The 21,938-nt window shown below is 48.0% G+C and overlaps 1 protein-coding gene across 4 annotated transcripts in view; it reads right to left on the reverse strand.

Annotated features, from left to right (window-relative positions):
• Positions 1 to 247: 247 nt before the first annotated feature.
• The window catches only part of LOC119437313 (2-oxoglutarate dehydrogenase complex component E1), a 565,962-nt gene continuing 544,271 nt past the window's right edge, over positions 248 to 21,938 (reverse strand). For 3 of the 4 annotated variants that reach the window (XM_049660429.1, XM_049660428.1, XM_049660427.1), the window contains exon 22: positions 248 to 2,910. In XM_049660429.1, coding sequence (XP_049516386.1) covers positions 2,814 to 2,910 — 97 coding nt within the window. In that variant the 3' untranslated portion in view covers positions 248 to 2,813. The remainder of the gene's footprint in view (positions 2,911 to 21,938) is intronic. The other variant, XR_007464942.1, reaches the window with a different exon arrangement.

Genomic DNA, 21,938 nt, shown 5'->3' on the forward strand with positions numbered 1-21,938 from the left:
CAGTATCAAAGCTTGTAGAGGGGCTACTAGGTCTTCCATGAAGGTAGCATTACAGGTTACAATAAAAACAGGAATGAAAGAGGCACTTCATTGAGAAATGTTTTTTTCATTCGCATACGCTTTATCACAACCTCTGTTCGGAGAGCATTAAAGAACTTGCATTTTCATTTAACGCTGCAATTACCGCTGTTTAATCCTGCGGTTGGTTTCCTGACGCACCAACTGCTTTCAAATGAATGGGCCTGGATCAATGTTGCTTGTAAACACTTTTACTGCAGAAACACAATTACCTCCATCTTCAAAGCAAAAACTAAGCACTACAAACAGAGTTGCCAAGTTTCGGAAATGCTTTTGTGTGCCAGACCAGGCAATGAGGCCACAAGGCACACAATTTTTTACAAGGGGAAAGCAGCAGTTTTAATAAAATTACCCCTATTTTCTAAGAGCCACACACTTGCTACACAAAGGAGAAAAAGCTGTGACAACAGAAAATGCAACTTCTACTAGAACACAAAGCAAAATCAGAAGAAAGAAGAGCTATGACACTACATAACAGGAATGAACTGCTTAAATAACAATGCGCACCTTGGTACAAAATGTAGTTAACAGTGCATCACATGCTCAAGTAACAGCGGGACAAAACAAAACTGAAAACAAATGAAATCGCATCTTTCATGCCACAGCCATTCAATGCCACTACACTGTTCTTCAATACTGTGTGTTTTTTCCTGAACCTGCATTGGGCCAGACACTCAACGCAAGTGAAAAAACTGCAGTTGAAGAACAGGGCAGCAACAACTGAATTAACTAAGCACAAGACAGTATGGTACTGGTGCAATGAAGATTGCCAGTCAAATAACGTCATTAAAGTCTAAAAGCTTTCTCAAAAAACCACCACACCACTGGCCTTAACTCCAATTTAGCAAGAATTACAAGAGTTCAGTGCTGACAATGCCAGTTTCCCAGAAGAGTGCGAACCGTCGCTCCCTTTCCATCTTCCAACATTCTGGTTTATGGTAAAATAAGAATTACAAGAGTTCAGTGCTGACAATGCCAGTTTCCCAGAAGAGTGCGAACGTCGCTCCCTTTCCATCTTCCAACATTCTGGTTTATGGTAAAATAAGTGCATAGATTCACACAATTATAGCCACTATAAGTGCTGGATCAGTTACCAGATATTTCGTTTCTGTCATGTCGAACAATATTAAAAAGAGCAGCCCAAGGCCTACTTTCGGACTTCATATAAAATAAAGGAAAGCTTTGCTATTTAAAAGAACACTGCCATCATTGACATAAAAAGCTTGCCATACGTTGATTTCAAGCATTGGATGTTTAACACAGTTGTGTGCTGGGGTTACATGTCTTTCTGGGTGTACAGTCAAACCTCAATATAACGAAGATGTACTTGCAGCTTAAAACTTCGTTATATCGAGGTTTCGTTAATTCAATAGAACTACGATGGGGAAATAAAGATAGTTCGTTACATCGCTGAATTTCGTTAAATCGAGGTTTGTTATATCGAGGTTTGAATGTATATAAACTTAAAAACAATACCTTAGTATTCATTCATGCATAAACTACGGCAAATAAGTTGAATAGCACTGGTCCTAGAAACCTTTCCATTAAGAGCTCTCACTGCAATGCAGAAGCATTATTGATATGCTTTTGCCCATTCCTGTACATTTCTCTCCCCTAAACTACATAAGAGTTGGAAAAAGTCTACTCACTGGCCTACACTTACATTGCAAAGAGCAGTGCTTCTTGCACTAGAAAACTATTTTCTCTTGTGTGAGCGCCACTTTCCCGATGTTTGCTTCATGGCAAAGCAGCCTTCAGACATAACCAAGAAAAGGGCAAGTAGTCACTTGAACATTGCATAAGCTCGTGCCTTACTTCGTTATTCTGCACACCTTTTCAAACAGTGTTGCCAAACTGAAGAGGAAGCTACAGCATATAAGAAAAAAAGCATTCTGTGCAGTATGCGGTTGAACATGGTTAACCTAACCACTAAAAGAACAGCAAATTTCACCATACTACTTGCTTGTACTCTACTGTTCCACAAATCAAGTACACCTCAAGTGCCCATCAGCAATGATCCGGTACGCCTGCTCCAAATAAAAAAGTTTGCTGAACACACGTTTACCATCACACATAACAGCAGTGAGTAGAAATAAGTTTGCTGCATAACAAAGGCCACACCACACACCCCTGCAAGGAAGCAACAATGTCTGATGGGAGGGTATGTGATCGCCTCATATTCAAAGACTGCGCACATTTGCTGCTTCGCACTCCAGGCCTGTTAAACCTTCATTGCAAGGATGACAAGACACTGGTGTTTCACAGGGACAAGTTTGCATGACAAGAGACTGCACAACATAGAATGAGCTCTTGGTGCGCAATGGAACACATACTGCGCCACAACATTCATTAACACTGCATGAAAGCAGGCTGCTGTTTTTGTCTCATATCTTGCTCCTTCCTTAAACACTTCTACAATAAAACAAAACCACACTGCCTGAACAGTACACAAGAGTTCATCCTGCTGTGCAGTAGACGTGGCCATTTATATCAGATCTGCTCCACAGCATGTGGTGCACAGAGCTAGTGAAGACCTCTGTAACTGCCAAGATGTGCTGGTGCCATCCATTAAAGCTGCGGCAACACATAAGGCCAATTTTCTAAACACTCAAGATGTGGGCCTCGGCTACAAAAGGAATGGGCAACAGCGGCAGCTCTGTCATACACTTCCTTATCTTGGCTTGGATTTAAATATAAAGTTTCCTCTTCCCTCATTTTCAAATAACGCAACACACTCAAGCAAAACTGTCATTGAGGAGCTTCTCAGACTCTTTCTTGTGTGTGTGCTTGCTGCCCGTCGCCGTTGATGGAGAGACAGCACGGCCCACGTACCTGTAACAGACACACAAGCAGTCGCTTAGCAACAGTAACTTGATAATGAAGGACTCCTTCCCCCTTTTATTGTCACTTTCATTTGACACGTCCAAGTTACTTTGCCCTTTCTGAAAGCAGACCACTACACATTATACATTGCAACTCAATGGTTGATTTTTCTCTCTCTCTCTAACACACGCATACACACACGTGCGTGGAGCATAGAAGGAACAGAGAAGAGGATGGGACAAAAAACGAGAATTCAAATTTATTCTAGAAGAATAGCGAAGGACCATGAAAGTACACCCCAACGTGCACTACTTGGGTAAAAGTTTGCACTGGGCACGAGATGATCTTACTGCCCCTCAGAGAGGCACCCACTTCAACCTCTGTCATTCTTCTATTGATGGTTACAAATGAACCCACCACATGGGAGCAGAGCACAGTGGTCATTGGCCCAGCCGAAAGCAACAACACAATATGCGAGCCAATGCACCACAATCCTAACTAGAGTGAGACCTTGTTACTAGCATTGGCGTAGCCTGGGGGAGGGGGGTTTAGGAGGTCGAATCCCCTTCCCCCCTTTTCCACGGAACAGAAAGTTTGAGGAGGTGGGCTCCAAAAGAGCGACATGGATGAAAGGGTAAGGCAGAATGTGAAAGCAAGGCGAGGGCTAGTGGCAGTCCCAAGGGGGGTTGAATGAACACAGAAAAAAAAAAAACGGGACAAGAAAGACCTCAGAATGTTGATTTGCGCACAGCAAAATATATCAAGGACGGGGGTTCTGGGCCAGGGAAGCTAAGAAACCGCCACAACAGGTGCCAGGGCAGGTTGGTGAATGGCCTCGAAACGCACTCACACACACACACACACGCACACACACACACAAAGAAACAAAAAAAGGCGCAAAGAACGAAGCTGGCAGATAATGATGGACATAGGGAGAGCATCTCGTCACTGCCCGATCGCTCAACACCAGCCAGCCGCGGCCAGTCGCCTAGCTGAGGCTCACCTACCCTGTCTACCCACCTACGTGCTGCTTGCTGCGGAGAGCCCACCCCAACTAAATGTCTTGGCAATTTTCAGAATAGGCAGTGTCGGGAGACAGGACACTTTCAAATCTCTGGGAGGTAGTGGCCTTTAGTTTACCGAGAACTACGCATTCTAAACAGGTAGCAGCCCTGCTTCGGACTGTCTGCCTCATCAATTCCGAAGTGTTGTCAAATAACAATGTGTCGCGAGATGCCTACAATACCATGATCGCAAGTTACTTCCAAAGATCTGTTCAAACAAGTTGGACATCAGCTCGCCAAAAGTGAGTGAAACTTGCATCATACGATAATATCGAAGTTCTACCGCAAAGCTTCATTCCTGTATTTTTCGTTATCTTCACTCCCATAATGCTGAAAGTGCGATTTAGTGATAGGCAACTTGCAAAATGGTGCCCGCCCTCTTCCGTACATAACTGTGGCGTACCATTCACTATAAGATATGGCTGGAAAACAACGATTATCTCCACCTGTCTGGCCACAAGTCTCCACAAGATTATCTCCACAAGTCTGGCCTGCGAACAAGAAGACACAGGATAGTGCGCCGTCTTTGTTTTTGTTTGGCCCCATTTTTAATGCTGTTTGTATTTCTATGTCATGTACCAGCTAGGTCATCGAAATACATTATATAAATGCATAAATTCGTAAATGAAATTTTTTTAATATCATCATTTAAAAAAAGCATATGCATGATTGCATAATTTGATTCGAAGTGACTGCAAGCCGTAGCAATGAAAAACTTCTGTCAGAAGTTACGCAAAATGTTTTCTCGGCAACACAGAAACGTGCATCCTTGTTAAAGCATTCTTGTCCGGGGAGTGCTAGGAGTGTCTTTGTATCGTGTACAACATATATATTGTTACAAGCACGGGGAAAAGGGGTTTATTTAGGCGTGCGAGAGCAGGAACAGCAGGCTACGAACAGCAGGAATGGCTGCTGCACAGTCGTCATTCTTCTCTCCCTTCCTCCTTTTTATCCGCACGTCCCTTTTACGCGCTTGGACGGAACATACCTCTCCTTGCAGACAAAGCCCACTGGGCGAGTCAACTGGCTTGTCGTGGCGTGCATGATTTCAACCTGGCGACATGCGCGACTTGTGTCCTAGCAGAGCGTCGACCAGTGTTCGTGAGGTGCGCGAGAGTGTAGTTCACGTCGCTGATCTTGTCGATGACAACATACGGTCCATCGTAGTTTGCCAGCAGCTTTTGGCACAAGCCGCGCTTCCTTGTGGGAGTCCAAAGCCAAACGAGATCACCAGGGTGATAAGTAACAGGCCGATGTTGTGCGTCGTAGCGTGCTTTGGAGTTTTCTTGCGATGCCAAAGTCCGAAGACACGCAAGTCGCCGAGCCTCTTCAGCGAGGCATAGCGTATCCGCGACCGCAGGATTGTCGTGGTGGTAAAAAGGGGGGACAGTGTCGAGCGTACACCAGGGCGGGCGAGCATATAGAAGGAAGAAAGGGCTGTAACCGGTTATCTCATGTTTGGTGGTGTTGTATGCGTAAGTAATAAATGGTAGAACTTCATCCCAATTCTTATGATCGGAGGCAACATGCATGGAAAGCACTCAGTGAGGCCGTTCGTTTGCGGATGATACGGCGTCAAGTGCCTGAGGTGCGAGTCACATAAACGTAGAAGCTCTTCCACGATGTCCGCTGTGAATTGACATCCCCGGTTGCTTATAATAACACAAGGCGGTCCATGTCGCAGAACGATAACGTGAAGTAAGAAGAGCGATACTTCGGTGGCAGTGGCTGATGGTATAGCTGCCGTCTCGCAGTAGCGCGTTAAATAGTCGGCGCAGACAGCAGTTCTCCTTGGATGACTGAGGAAAAGGTCCTAACAGGTCAATTCGAACTTGCTGAAAGGGCAAGCTTGGAGGCGGCACAGGTTGAAGGAGACCAGATGGGGCAGTGGTTGGACGTTTCCGACATTGGCACTGTATGCAGCTGGCGACATACAACTCAACCGAATGTCGCATCCGGGGCAAGTAAAAACGTTCTTGAATGAGATAAAGGGTGCGCACAGTGCCTAGGTGACCGGAGGTAGGGTCATCATGCATAGCCTGAAGGATTGCTGGACGGAGACGCTCCGGCACCACTAGAAGGAAGCATGCCCCGTGCTTGAGTTGTTCCTTTTGTACAGGAGCCCGTCACGTACACAGTAGCTGCTTGTTGCAGTAGAACGGGCTGAAGTGAAGAGTTGTTCCAATTTGGTGTCTGTCCGTTGCTCTGCTTTGAAGGCATCGATATCAGGAAAAGCGGGTGTCACAGAGGCAAGGAGATGATCAAAATCGTCTGCGTCGCAGTCCGTCGTGGTAAGCGGCACACGGGAAAGGCAGTCTGCGTCAGCATGTTTTCGGCTACTCTTGTAGGACACAGTGAAGTTATATTCCTGCAACCTCAAAGCCCAGCGCGCAAGGCGACCACAAGGGTCGCGAAGGTTCACGAGCCAGCACAGGGAATGGTGGTCTGTGACAACTAGGAATGGGCATCCGTACAAGTAAGAACAAAATCGCTGAACAGCAAAGATTACAGCGAGGCATTCTTGCTCTGTCACTGTGTAATTGCGTTCAGGTTTGCTTAATGAGCGGCTTGCATAAGCAATCACGTGCTGACGGTCGTCATAGCGTTGGACCAAGACAGCACCCAGACCAACGCCACTAGCATCTGTGTGGATTTCTGTCGGCGCAGTAAGATTGAAGTGGCGAAGGATAGGTCGGGAGGTCAGCAGGAACTTCAACTGACGAAATGCAGAATCGCACTCGGGTGTCCACTCAGACCGTGCATCTTTATGTAGCAGATTTGTCAGAGGATAGGCGACGTCAGCAAAACCAGGAATAAATCGGCGAAAGTAAGAGCAAAGGCCCAGCAAACTACGAAGTTGCTTCACTGACTGCGGTGCACTGAATGCATCAACAGCTGCCATCTTGAGGGGATCAGGTCGGATACAGTCTTTGTCAACAAGATGACCCAGCACAATGGTTTGACGGTCACCAAAGTTACATTTCTTGGAGTTCAGAACCAGGCCAGCGTTCTTGATGCAGTCAAGGACAATATCCAGGCGCATATTGTGCTCAATGAATGTGCGCCCGAATATAACATCATCATCAAGATAGCACATACAGATGTTCCACTTTAACCCACGCAGAATGGTGTCCATGAACCTTTTAAAGGTTGCAGGAGCGTTGCACAACCCACATGGCATCACATTGAATTCGAATAATCCATCCGGAGTTATGAAGGCTGTTTTCTCCTTGTCTGCCGGGTGCATCGGGATTTGCCAATATCCTGAGCGTAGGTCCACTGAAGAAAAATAAGAGGCCAAATGAAGGCAATCAATTGCATCATCAATCCGGGGCAGCGGATAGACATCCTTCTTAGTCACGGCGTTTAATCTTCGATAATCGACGCAAAATCTCCAGTTACCGTCTTTCTTTCTGACGAGTATGACCGGAGCTGCCCAAGGACTCGAGGACTCTTGTATGATCCCATTTTTCATCATGTCACTCACTTGTTCCCCGATTATCTTGCGCTCGTTAGGCGAGACGCGATAAGGCTTTTGCCTGATCGGGCGCGCAGATCCCGCATCGACAGTACGGCGTGTTCGATACTCGGGAATCAAGAATGCTTCGTCCGGCTGCACAAAGTCAAACACTGACAGATGCTTAGAAAGCGTATCCACCAAGGTATGGCGCTCCCTTGTGCTGAGCGACTTGTTTATCATAGACAGAAGCTTTTTGTCCGAGACGTGGCGAAGGTCAGCAGGTTCACACGGTGGATCCGTTAGTACGGCTATGGACGAAGACGTGTATTTTGTAAAGTAGGCGAGTTTCAAGCCATCTGGAAGCGAGACGGGTTCTGCCGAGCAGTTGGTCGTCCACAAGCCAGCACGCCCGTTGCCAATGGATACCACACAATGAGGGACAAAAATGTTTTTCTTCACACAATTTAGATGCATTGGCTCTACGGAGGCATCGAAACTGTCTGGAACTTCACCGCAACATACAACCGGCACGCACACAGAGGTAGACGCAGGCACAACAGTATCTGCAGATACACAAAGTTCACCTTGAGAGCAAGTCTCCTCTAAGAGCCCGGACGAAACATGGCCATCGACGAAAACTTCCCCCGTGCGACAACCGACGGTCGCACCACATTGTCGCAAAAAGTTGATGCCCAAAATCACTTCGTGCGTCGATCGGGGAATAACTACAAATTCTGTTGTGAAAACTCCACCAGCCAAGGATACTTCAGCAATGCACACACAAACAGGACGCAACGACTCGCCACTCACTCCACAAAACGTTGCAGCCTGGTTCCACCAAAATACAACTTTGTGCCCCAACCGACATATAAAACTGAGACTCATTACGGATACAGTTGCTCCGGTATCCACTAAAGCCATAGTAGAAACACCATCAAGTACATGCACTTTGTTCTTAATCATAGCAACTGCAGGGGGCATTTCTGTCGATAGCACGTGTCGAGCGACCTCACCGCCATCGGCCGCGCTAGCTAGTTTTCCGGTTGCGAAGACGAGGTGGAGCGGCGCACTGGCGATGGAGATTGATGTAAGCGAGGTGCACGAAAGGAAGGTGGTGGCGTCAAGCTCCTGTCAGATGCCGGCGAGCGGCTCTGAAAGCTTCTCTGCCAGTAATTGTTGCCAGGAGGAGCGCCAGCTGACCAAGAGGTGGTGTACGGACGTTGAGTTGCCCTCACAGGAAGTGGGGTCCTTGTTGAAAACCTGGATCGACCATTCCACGTTGCTGGGCGACGATTGCAAAACCTCGCTATGTGGCCCGCGACACTGCATTGGAAACACACCGGCAGAGGCCACAAATTTCGATGTTCCTCCATGTAGTCACGCATGTTGCTGCCGACTGCATAGCCAGCAGGTGAGTCACATTCATCATAGCTATATATAGGCATCGGCTGCCGGGAGACGTGCATGCGGCGAGGGCGTTGGTCGTAGTCATGATCTTGATAGCTCATGGTCCCTTTCGTTTGCGGGGTAGACCTATACTCAAGGGTCGCTGCGTGAGCCGTCGGTTGCCATGCGGTTGAAACGGCCGTGTTGCTCATCTCGTGTGGTGAGTACGCACCAGTGATGCCGGGTGTGCGACGGTACATCTCTTCCCGATTGAGCAACTCTTCGCGAACAATCTGCCATATTGTTGATGGAAGGTCAACACACGAGCTCGACTCTACACTTGCCACCGTTGTGACATTAGCCAGGTGACCAAACTTCGATATTATCCGTTGCATCTTCAGCGTCTCGAAGGTCCTGCAGTGGCGAATGATGTCAGACACTGAATCCAAGCTTTCTTTGCCGATTAAAAAATTGTAGACGTCTTCGGCTACTCCTTTCAACAAATGTCCAACTTTGTCATCTTCAGACATTTGAGAGTTGACTATCTTACACAGTTTTAACACTTCAATATAAGTCGTACAGGTTTCGCCGGGAACCTGAGCCCTTTGCGAAAGCGTCTGTTCTGCACGTTTCTTTTTTGCACTAGAGTCTACAAAACACGCTCCAAGTTCCTCGACGAAAAGCTCCCATGAAGTGAGCATGTCTTCGAGATTCTCATACCAGACGAGCGCTGCGTCGGTAAGGGAGAACACAACATTGGAGAACTGTGCGGTCGAGTTCCAACCATTAGACCGGCTCACCCTTCGGTAGTTCGTGAGCCACTCGTCGACATCTTCTCCGGCTTTTCCTCCGAAAGTCAGTGGCACCCGATAGTATTGACACGGAACGCCAGGTGCTGGCCTTGAAGCCGCGTCAGAGCCACCGGGAATCTCGCAGGCGTATTCAGGCACGTCAGGTGAGGGTGGTGGAAGTCCGGCAAGTCGACGGCTTCGGCGAAGTTGTAGCAGCGTAGGCTCCGTGGTTACGAGGTGTACCCAGCACCATCCACCAATTTGTTACAAGCATGGGGAAAAGGGGTTTATTTAGGCGTGCGAGAGAAGGAACAGCAGGCTACAAACAGCAGGAATGGCCGCTGCACAGTCGTCATTCTTCTCTTCCTTCCTCGTTTTTATTCGCACGTCCCTTTTACGCGCTTGGACGCAACAATATATATATATATATATCTTGTGACGTCTTGATTAGGTCCGGGAACTTGTCAGCGAACCAGCGCAGCACATACGCGATGATGATGATCACAAATAGAGGCGAAGAGGAGGATAGGCAAAAGTATGAGGATGACGACGATAATATAAAGATGAGGAAGATGTGCGTAAGAAACGCCCACACTAATTGTAGATGCATCCTCAAGTGTCAGTAACGTGACGTTACGTCTAGCGTCGAGAAGTACTTCGATTTCCTGAGAGAGTCAAGAATGTTGTCGATGCGAGGGATGGTTTGATAATCGGACACCGTCACTACGTTTACCTTGCGGTAATCTATGCAGAAACGAGTGCAGCCTTCCCCTTTTTTCTTGGCCAGAAGCGCCGGTGCAGCGTGTGGTGACATAGATGGTCGTATCACGCCTTGTGTGAGAAGGTCGTTGATTTGTCAGTCCATTTCGATGCTATCGGCGTCTGAGCATCGATAGGGAGCCCTGCGGATGGGCACATTGTTTGTGAGAGGAATGTGATGCGTTTTGCTAGTGATGCACCCAATGGCTGCCTGTGATTTGCAAAAAAATGTCCTCGTACTTATGGACAAGCTGCTTCAATGCCATCCTCCGATTTTCGTTTAGATGCACCAAATTGCAAACTTCAACTTCCTGCAAACAAGCGTCCATGTTAGTCGTGGAATGGTTTTGTGGGCGAGGATGGAGGATGATGATGATTATTGTGGTTTATTGGCGCAAGGACCAGATGTGGCCAAAGAGTGCCAAGACGATGGTAATGGCTTGTTAGTGGTGCATGAATAGTGGACTATATGAACATTAGATGTGACATGGCTGTAAATGGGCCTAAAAACAGTCGCTGTAAAGTGCGTAAAAGCTATACGTAATAAGATTATGGCAATGACTAATTATGTGTACTATGGACATGAACAATGCATTGCGAAGGAATGATACGACTTACAAAATATTAAAGATGCGAAAATTAGCCAGAAGCACAAGTGCCTAAACAGAGCTCTTGAAACACAAGGGCCTGGAGGCATGTGCAACTATCGCAGCAACATCCTCTAGAGAGAGGATGCATTACGAACTTATTGGGCTAGTAACATGTAGCACAACATCTTTCAAGAAAGCAAGGACTGCGTTGGTGCTAAAAAGTGGTTCTTTACCGAGAAACATAGCGGGATGCAGAGGGACACAACAATAGCGATATGCGAGAGGAAAATGTTTCTTTCTTTCTCTTTCGGCTTCCCGACACTCCAAGAGGACGTGGAGGACGGTGAGCCTGTCGCCACATCTACCACATGTTGGAGGATCATTTCCATTCAATAGAAAATTGTGAGTACCATATGTGTGTCCTATTCTGAGACGACAGAATAGGACATCAGTTCGTCGTGTTTTAGTTGTACAGGGCCAGAAACCTAACTGTGGCTTAATCAAGTGGAGCTTATTAGTTGTTTCAGCATCCCACAGACGCTGCCAGTGGCCTCGCAGTTTCCTTGGCAAAAAAGGCTTCAGATCTGTGGAGGAAATAGCAGCGGCAGGATTAATAGCTTGCGATGTAGTTGATGTGGCCAACTGCTCTGCTAGCACATTGCCCTCGATGCCTCTATGGCCAGGCACCCAGCATATTATTACATGTCTACGAGATTGGTAAATGTTACACAAGAGTGAGTAAAGCTCGATAACAATAGGATTCTTATGCTTTTGTAAAGATGTTAGCGCTTTTACAAGACTCAACAAGTCTGTGAATATTATTGCCTTTTGTAGTTTCAATTTCTCTATATGCTTCACCGCAGAAAGTACTGCGTAGGCTTCTGCGGTGAAGATGCTTGTTAGGGGGTTCAATACGTCAGATTTAGAAAAGGAGGGGCCAACAGCGGCGTAAGATACGCCAGCATGGGACTTGGATGCGTCGGTATAGAATTCTGAGCACGAGTACTTCGATTGAAGTTCGCGGAAATGCATTGCAATTTCGAGCTCGGGAGCGTGCTTTGTGACCTCTACAAAGGATAGATCACATTCTATCACCTGCCACTCCCAGGGCGGTGAAAGCTTAGCTGGAGGCATTAGGCGATGTTCTAGAAGTGGGATATCCATCTCTTCGCTAAGTTCTCTTACACGCAATGAGAAAGGCCGCCTCATAGAGGGTCGATTATAGAAAAGCGTTGCACACTTCAAATCATTAAGGGTTGCAGAACAAGGATGTTCACGATCGGAGTGTACTTTGAGAAAATAGGTGAAGCTGATGTATGTTCTCTGGAAATGGAGTGACCACTCATTGGATTCTACGTATAAACTTTCGACGGGGCTTGTTCTGAATGCGCCAGTGGCCAGGCGGATACCTAGATGGTGGACGGGGTCTAGCATTTTTAGCGCGCTCGGGGCGGCAGAGTGATATACTACGGCACCATAGTCCAATCGTGACCGAATGAGGCTCTTGTGAAGGTTCATTAAACACTTCCTGTCGGTGCCCCAGGATGTGTGAGATAAAATTTTCAGTAAGTTCATTGTTTTTAGGCATTTCGCCTTTAGATGTTTTATGTGGTTAATGAAAGTAAGCTTAGAGTAAAGTATGATGCCTAAAAATTTGTGTTCTTTGTTCACAGGTATTTGTTGTCCATACATTTCGATAGTTGGATCTGCAACAAGACCTTTCTTCCTGGTGAAAAGAACACAAGAACTTTTGTGGGGGTTTACTTTGAACCCGTTTTCCTCTGCCCACTTAGACACTTTGTTGAGCCCCTGCTGTACCTGTCTCTCGCACACTGCGAGGTTACAGGACTTGAAGCCTATCTGTACGTCGTCCACGTAGATGGAATAAAAGATAGCTGGTGGTAAAGAAGCACGAAGCGTGTTCATTTTAACGATAAAGAGTGTGCAACTGAGCACGCCTCCTTGGGGTACACCAGTTTCCTGCACAAAAGGTCGTGATAAAACATTGCCAACTCGAACACAGAATGTGCGATTCAGCAGATAACTCTCAATCACATTTAACATATTACCACGTATACCAAAGTGGGAGAGGTCTCTCAGTATGCCAAACCGCCATGTGGTGTCATAGGCCTTTTGTATGTCTAAAAATACAGACAAGAAGAACTGTTTGTGAACAAAAGCTTCGCGTATCTGCGCTTCAATACGTATCAAGTGGTCAGTGGTGGATCGACGCTCGCGAAAACCACACTGGTATGGATCAAGCAGTCTGTTTGATTCTAGGAAATGTAATAGGCGACGGTTTATCATTTTTTCGAAGACTTCGCAGAGACAGCTTGTTAGCGCTATGGGCCGATAACTCGATACAGAGGATGGATCCTTCCCCTGCTTCAGGATAGGGATCACTATGGCCTCTTTCCAGGCAGAGGGGATCTCGCCGGAGGTCCACATAGAGTTATACAAACAGACAAGGGTTTTCTTCGTTTCAGAGGGTAGGTTCTTCAACATTTCATATAATATGCGGTCAGAGCCTGGGGCAGATTGGTTGCAACAGGCGAGTGATGCATGAAGCTCTGCTAAAGAGAAAGGTAAATTATATGGCTCGTTCCCGGTGCTCTTTCGGTCTAGTTTTTGTTTTTCTATTGCTGCTTTGGAGGATGGAGGATGTCATTCCCTTGGCATGGAGTCAGGGTATCAAAATCCAGAGACAAGCCAAGAAGTAGGTTGCTGGCGCCACGCCGAAGACCTCAAAGTGCACTACTATGTGCACTTTGTGGTCTTCTGGCGCTTAGAGGTGGAAAAGAGAATCGCGCATGCCGATGTAAGTACAAAGGAGCGCCCTGAGTGCGTGGCAAAGCAACACCACCTAGAGGAAAATTTAGGTGGCATTGAGCGAAGGGGAAAAGGAGAAACGAGGCGATGCGTCATCCATGTCACCCGTGTTCACAAAGTGAAACGTCACTAACATTTTTTTGCACTTCTTTTTGCATCGAGCTGTTTGGCTAGCCCACACGCTGCCTCGAACATCAACATTCCTTCTTTCCGGTTTTTGTGGCATCGTCGTGTGGGTTGAGTTGACATGGAAGGCACAGGGCTTTCGCACCTCGACAGTCTTGACAAGATCGAGACGAGCACATTCAACTTCATTTCGTAGAAGAAAACGTAAACCAGGATCAGCATTTTTTTGCAGGTAAGTACAGTGTGCTCTCCTTTTTTTTTGAGATGCTTGCAGTAACTTAGCAGCCCTCAAACGCACCAATTGGTAAGCCGTCGTTTGCCTCCGGGCCTATTATTTCATATATCGAATTACCTATATATCGAACTTTTTTGTGATCCCCTTCTTCAGATTCGATATATCCCGGTTCGACTGTATAAGGTGTGCGTCCTTTAGGTCGGCAAGGTGTTCTAGACACATTTTTTCAGTTTAGTAGCCCTTCAGGCTCTGGCCCAGATTTAGCCTACAATGAATGAATTGACGGAAAAGATCCGTGATGGCGCTTCTAAAGCGTTGCGTCATGTATTGAGTGAGGTCCTCCTAAGATGTGTCAGTGTAAAACACTTCGGTAAGGTACCATCGGAATGCCTCATCTTCGAGGTACAGTAAAAGCTCGTTAATTCGAATTTCGCGGGGACGCCCAATGAGTTCGAATTAAACCGAAATTCGAACTAACGAAATTCATTGAAAAAACAGCAGGAATTGAGACCGGGTTGTTGGAAAATCACTCAAAATATTTACTTGCGAAAATAATCCGTGATCACTGTGTTTCTCTTCGAATGCGATCGCCATAGCCTTGTTTTCCAAAGCGCGAACGTGGCAGAAAGCATCCTCCGCGTCTTCCTCGAAGCTGAAGAATAGACGCGCGACACGCATAGCCTCCATTAGTTCCAAAGCTGAGGGCCGCGTGGGTGCATCATCCTCTTCGTCATCCGCACCTACATCAACGACGGGCGCTTCTCCACCAGTCACCTGCGCGATGATATCATCGTCGGTGATTGTGCCGCAGACCGCTGCACAGCGATCTGCATCGACGTAGTCGTCGAAGGTCACGTCCTCCAGCGCATCCCGCAATCCGGCAGGAATGACCACGGCCTCGCGCTCGTCGGGCTCGCAAGCCACTGTGGCGGAAGCAATTGGCAACAGTTTTTGCCGTGACCTGATCCCAGGCCCGCACCAACATATGCAAGGCCGTGAGCAGCGTCACATCGTAGCGACACGGCACCGAACGACTTCATAGCTCTGACGTACACGAGGCCTAGCGACTGAATGTGCGGCACACAAAGGACACGGAGACTACGCAGACACGTCCGGCACGAACCATCACACGATGCGAAGAGCGAGCGCAATGACGACAGTGACGCCGCTGCGCTCGCGCCATCTATCGTTGAGCCTTGAAAGCTTGTGGCGGCAGTATAAAATACCACCACGCAGCGGCGCGCAGTTCGAATTATCGATAGAGGAGCCGATGCGCGCGTGAACTAACGAGTTGGTTAACCCATAGACGCCTATATATTGTGGCCGGACCATGACCATCAGTTCGAATTAACCCGAAAGTTCGAATTAATGAGGTGCGAATTAACGAGCTTTCACTGTATTCAGAGAAATGATACAGCTTATCTCGCTCTATCCATCCAGCAACCGCAGTCTTCACCTTGAAGAGCCGGAGCCACTTGTCAAAGGGGGCGTCCTCAGGTGCTCCCGAGTACTTGATGTTGATGGCTTTCTTGGATGTTGTCATGATGTAGGGCACTGTAGATCCTGTCGACTAGTGTAACGCAGGAGACATGGCGGTTGTGTGAAGCTTGATGTTTATTGGAAAACCTCTTCTTGGTCTTTCACCACTATTGCACTGCACCGTTCTTGTGCAGTTCGTCACATGTATTGTATTTACCGGTGCATAAGTCGCGGCTTTTTTCTGAATTTTTCGTCGGTGTGTCTTATATAACGGTGCGACTCATATACATTTTTTTTTCCGGAAAAACTGCCATCAGGATTGGATGCCATGTCCACGCGAAGCGCACTGGGTTGACCTCCTCTGGCAGTTGCTACGGGTTGTGCGCGCAATGGAGGTACCGGGTTCGTCTCGTGATCAAGTTGCCGGAGCGCTGTACGTGCAAGGACAGAGCAGCAACGCAAGCGGCGGCAGGCCGACCGTGAGTAGACGGACCCAGAAGTCATTGCATCTGCTGATTGCTTTCAAGATAAGGTGTGCGCTGATGTGCAAACTACAGAGTTGCTACCAGAGTATAAGCCAGCCCCCCTCCCTCCCACGCTGCCTTCCCGCTTGCCTCCCTTGTGCGCGATTCAGCTCACCGTTGCACACTTTTACTTGCACATACAGCATGCAGCTCGCAGGCACGATGTTATCGCTCTTGGACTTTACAAGGAACATCGCAGCGACCACGACGGCAGAAATGCGCCTGAGTATCCATATAACTGCTATCACAATTATATAGGAATGGCACCCATACGCTAGCCCGCGACCCGCATTCACGAAGTGATACGTCACTAATTTTTATCAAACGCTTACAGGCGTGACTTATAGGCGACTTATAAATCTTACACACTAGTGTGACATAAGCATTTCTTTTTTCTGAAAAACTTTGACGGGGGTGCAATTTATACAAAGGTGCAACTTATAGACGGGAAAATATCGTCTATATATAAGAAGAGAGAGAGAGAGGTGAAAGAGGGGGAAGAGTGGTGGTGTCAGTGGAGAACCCCCACCCGAAATAAATTTCTGGCTATGCCACTGGTTACCACAAACACCACATTAACGAACTTGTCAGAAATGTGCTGACTGCTTATACAGTTTCAATGTAAAAATAATTCAGTACTACAAACTCCAGGTTACCGAACCTTTCAGATTACCGATCGTTAACCTATTTCCGTGTCATGTTAAGAACGCCTCAGTACTACGAATTGGTATTCCGAAATCCAGGGATTCTTAGATTTCGGCCTACCTTTCCCGGCAACTGAAGCAGTAGGCTAGCAGCCGACATGGCACACAAAGTGAATGCCGTGCAACTTGCTCCCAGGGAGGCATGGGCTCAGAAAATTTCAGACGGTGCAGGAGGAGACAAAGGCGGGTGTGGGACTCTGTTTCTGTTGCGGAGGAGAGACGCATTAGTTTTTGTAAGTGGGGAGGCATAGAGGTGCGGGAGCAGTTCTTTGCAGGGGCAAGGGGTCCCACCATAGAGTTAATAGAGTAGAACCTCATTGATACGATCCCGTTAGGTACGATTTCCCGGCGCCAACGTTCGCAATCGAGTGCACAAAAAATTACCGAAATGAGCTATGCTTATTTTTTACCAGTTCATACATGCCAGGAACATTCAGCACCAACGTTAAGTACATCGCGAAAATGTAATCGTATGATGTTTTCCGGCCGTTAGATCCCATGTAAACAAGAAAATGCGCAAGGCGCGCGCGATCAAGAACAGCAGCCACCCACCATAGCAGCTTCACTGCAATACTCGCCCGCCCACCCGTCCCACGTGAAAACACTGGTGCGCACTCAGTTTCTTATTCCGGTACCAGCAAATCGACTCAGGGGTAGTCGCATGCCGCATTCACAGCTATTGCCACCAACACTATTGCGATAAGCATCTTCACTTATCTGTTTTACAGCACATGGAGTGTAGTGCTGTCAGAAGCGTACCGCACGCTTTTAGTAGGCGATAACCCAAGCGCGCCGCCATTCCCCGCTGCACGAAATGAGCGTCACGTTTTGCTCCTGCGGCATCCGGTGTAGCGACCGGCTCGATTTTATTTAGGTTTCCCGGTACCGTCTTAAAACACTATGCAATTGGAAAACGACAAAATGCGTCTCCGGCTGCTGACGCCCCACCAGCTCGACACGCGTTGGTGTCTCATGCCTCGTGCAGCAACATTTCGCGTAACGCTTTGCATTACGTAGATGTCAATTACAGTTGAGTCTGTCAATTTTTTTAGTTAATTCGGATTGTATGTTTTACTGGTTAGGCTTGTTTTTTTCTAATTTTTTTCCAGGACATGTGAATAAGGTTCTACTGTGTAACGAACTCCAAAGAAAAATCTCCCCATAGTGCCCATGCATTGAAATTGATAACTGCAAGAGCACTGCTATGTTAATATGCTGTGAAGGTTGCCAGCTCCCGAGACGCTTGCTAGACTTGGTGATAGTATTCAGATTTAGCCTGAAAACTTATGGCAGCTTGTAGAACGGCTTGTAGCATGCACTGTGTGCAGCTGTGTGTGTGTGTGGTGTAGCCCAGGCAGCTGGCAGCTATGCAACCATAGCATCAGATCATGTTAAGATTTCCGACGGTATGTGGTTTGCAGCGGTAATGCACTTACGATAATGTACAGCTGTTATAGCTTCTCCGTTCGCTGTTGCAAGTATAACTCGACAGAGTTATGAGCTCAAAGCCAAAAGCAAAGGCCGTGGTCGCGGTTTCTCAATTTACGAGGTCAAGATAATTTAAAGGCACCTGCACCTATGAGGTTTCTTTTGACTCGGTGCAGTGAGCATGATGAGCCAGAAAAATATCAGGGGCTCCTGGAGCAGTGGCGAAAGCGTGTTACGGCATATTCAAGACCGTCGAGATAAGTCCGGAACATTTTCACGAGAAATCTAGCCAGGCAACAATATACAGTTAAACCTGGATATAACGAAATTGACAAATTCCCCCAAAACTTCGTTATAAAGAGGATTTCGTTATATGCAGGTTCGGCACGAAAATTCGAAAAATAAACGTTTACCGTATTTAATCGATTCTAACGCGAGCTCAATTGTAACGCGCACCCGTTTTCCGTTTTCGTCGAAGCACTCATCCTCGGAATGTCACACCAGGTACCGGATACATGGACGCGTGTCGTTTCGCACAAGCGCGAGGCATCGGAAACGAGGAGCGAGCGTCACAATGGCATCGTAACGTCGTATAATGTTACAGTAGAACCTCGCTGTTACGTTCCCGGCGGCTGCGTTTTCCCGGCTGTGACGTCGTTTTCGACCGGTCCCGGCACAGCTCCCATAGCACTCAATGCATTGGTAACCCCGCTGTTGCGTCGCAACTGTGGGACCGTTCCCGCATCATACGTTGCGAACTGCCACCCCGCGCCGGCCCGAGCAGCCATTTTGACTTTTCATGTCGCTTGGCTTGGTGGCTTGACGATGGGATTTGCCGCCCAAAGTGCCGGGGGCGACAACTATGACGTATTTTCGGTTTCCGCCAGCAAAAGTATGGCCCTTGAGATCCGTATTTGCTATATAAAGATGGTGTCCATGACGCGTTATGGCCCTAAAATTGGTTTTGGTTCATAGATATTCCGTATATAAGAGTACGGCCACGCTAGCGGCAAAAAACGCGCGCGTCATGCAGCGAGCGGCAAGTTGCGCGAGACGCGCGGCAGCGCGATAAGATCTCCCGCGCTCTCCGAACTGGCGAGCAACACCGCGAGCGCTCGTTGTTTCGTGCGAGAGACGACGATCGTCGATTGAAAACCCGGCGCGGACCGGCGCCGTTCCGGTTGTGATGGCTCCGTGACGTCACCCTCGTCGCTCTTGATTCGTTCTTCATCTCGCGGCAGAAATGGGTCTCAAACTCATTTCGCGTGGCACGCCGCAAGACCCCCGATTCCTGCCGCTTTTGCCGCGCGTTACTTACGCGCATTTTTGCCGCTAGCGTGGTCGTACCCTAAATTCCAAGGGCGATAACGCAGTCGCCGCGCGCCGTATGCTGTATGTGCGAGTGAAAACGTGCGAGGGGAGCCGACGACCGCGTCTAAATCTCGGCGCACAAGAAAAGCAGGGAGGAAGCGCGCCTTCCGTTGCGCTCGAGGCACCAGCAAGGGAGCGAGGGGGGAGGGATAGTGGGGCGGCGCGCGGTCGCGCAGGCCGTATCTTGAAAGCGATCTGCGTTGGGGCAGAGTCTAGCAGTGTAGGTGCGTCGGCGGCTCGTAGCTTTCTGCGTGCTGTGTGTTCTCGGCGCTCAGTTTGCGTTGAAGTGATAGACAACAGCACGAAGGTCACTTCGCTCGCTGGAGAAGCGGTGCTTCCACACGCCGCCAGCGTTTGACAGCGCGTGTTCGCGCTCATCGAGTCTGATGTGCCACAGCGTGTACCAGCGCGTCGGCAATATCAGCTGGAAAAGGAGAGAGTGCCGGCTTGGCGGGCTAGGCCAGCTGCAGCAAGCGGCAGGATCAGATTCGAATGAAGGGAGGGGGAAAGGTCACGCCTGCGGCTGCAAGATCGCCAGGTCGAGGAATGCAGGGCCGCCTCGCACACGCCCGCACGCACACGTTCGCTCGCTTCGCATTTCATCGCGGCGGAGAAGGTGCTTCCGGTTGCTGCTCGCGCAAAAATGAAAAAATTTGGGGCGAAATCTCTAGGTGGTCGGAGGGGAAAATTCGTTATATCGAGGGGGTCTCCTGCTGCCACTTCGTTACATAGAGGTCTCAAATACATGTGCTTCGATGGAGTAACGGCGGGGAATCGAGAACCTTCGTTATATCCAGGAATTCGTTAAATGGAGGTTCGTTATAAGCAGGTTTAACTGTAGCGAAAATAATTGGACGCATTTACCCTGTGCTGCAACGACATTCTAGAGTGAACTATGAGATGAGCGTTACTTGCCATCGTGACTTGCTCAACAATGAGCCGTGAATATGACAGAAGGGCGGAGATACTTGAAGCGCTTCACGCTGGGAAGATGCCTCAAGGAATTCCTGCGTGATTTGGCTACAAGAAAACGCAAGTGTACTGTGTTGCCAAGGCAAGGAAGACAGAATTTTGGCTTTGCAATAAAGTGCCTTAACACAATGGTCGCCCAACTTGTGGCCCCCCCTCCAGCCCAAATTGGAACCGACTCGCCTACCACGTGTGGGGCATAGGTCAATGAGAAACACCACCACACCGAGAACACCCCGAAGGCACCATAAAGCAGGAAGGTGAAGCATGCATACAGCCATTTCATGTCTAGGCTTGAGAAGGTCCTGGCAGCTGAAAGAGGTTAGTTACATTGTATGGTTTGATCGGACATGGTTGTTTAAGCATGAAATGCTTTTAGCTCCCATTGTCGGCGACCTTCAAGTGACCTTGAGCCAAAAGCCAGAGCCGTTATCCAGGCACTCAAACGAGAACATCCGGACATTCTTGTGAGAACAAAACGAGGTCATCTGGGCAACCAGTCAAAAGTTAGAAAATTCGGTCTCTGGCCCCCAACCCTTTGTACAGGACCGCATTACATACGCTAGTTACTGCCCAAACAAGTTTTAAAAACATTGCTTCGGAGTTGTTCCTAATGTTTGCTCACAATATCACTGAAGCTGTAACTTCTAGTATGCTGAAGTTTTATTTGTCATTTCCAATAGCGACGTTCAAAAAGCAGATACAGGGCTCCATACACTTGATTGTCATCTTTTGGCGCTGAGACAGGGTTGCCTGCGCTCTTTTCAATGCCAGCGGTCCATGAGTTTTGCGGCGCCTTGTGAGGTGGCGCCATGCTGCGTGACCAGGCCGGCAGCGTCTACTGCACTGCAGATGGCAGTTTGGCCGAGACGACACTTGCAATGAGGTTCTGTCTGTGACAGGAAACTATTGCGTCCATATGGACCAGCGCACAGTATAGCGTGGTGTGGTGTGGTTGGTTGTGCCATTGCGAACATACACTACACCTATGCAAGGTTTTGTGCAAGGTAACTGTATGCAAGGTTTTGTACGAATTATAAATTTTTTCCTTCCCTTCCGGAAGGATGTTCTTTGTATAGTAAATTTTCCCCAATTTACCTCGATGACCCTGTATATCATCGGGGCATAGTACGTGTAGTTACTGCTTGGTGCTAACGACCCTGATACAGTCGAACCCACTTATAACAATATTCAAGTGCCACGAAAATTCTATTGTTATAACTGAACATTTTTTAACTGGGTTGCATGAAAAAAATCAATAGGAAGATGGCAGAGCTGTTGTGACAAAACTATACAGTAAAACCTCATTAATTCGACCCTCG

Source organism: Dermacentor silvarum, chromosome 1 (assembly GCF_013339745.2).
Source record: "Dermacentor silvarum isolate Dsil-2018 chromosome 1, BIME_Dsil_1.4, whole genome shotgun sequence".
Classification (NCBI taxonomy): domain Eukaryota; kingdom Metazoa; phylum Arthropoda; class Arachnida; order Ixodida; family Ixodidae; genus Dermacentor; species Dermacentor silvarum.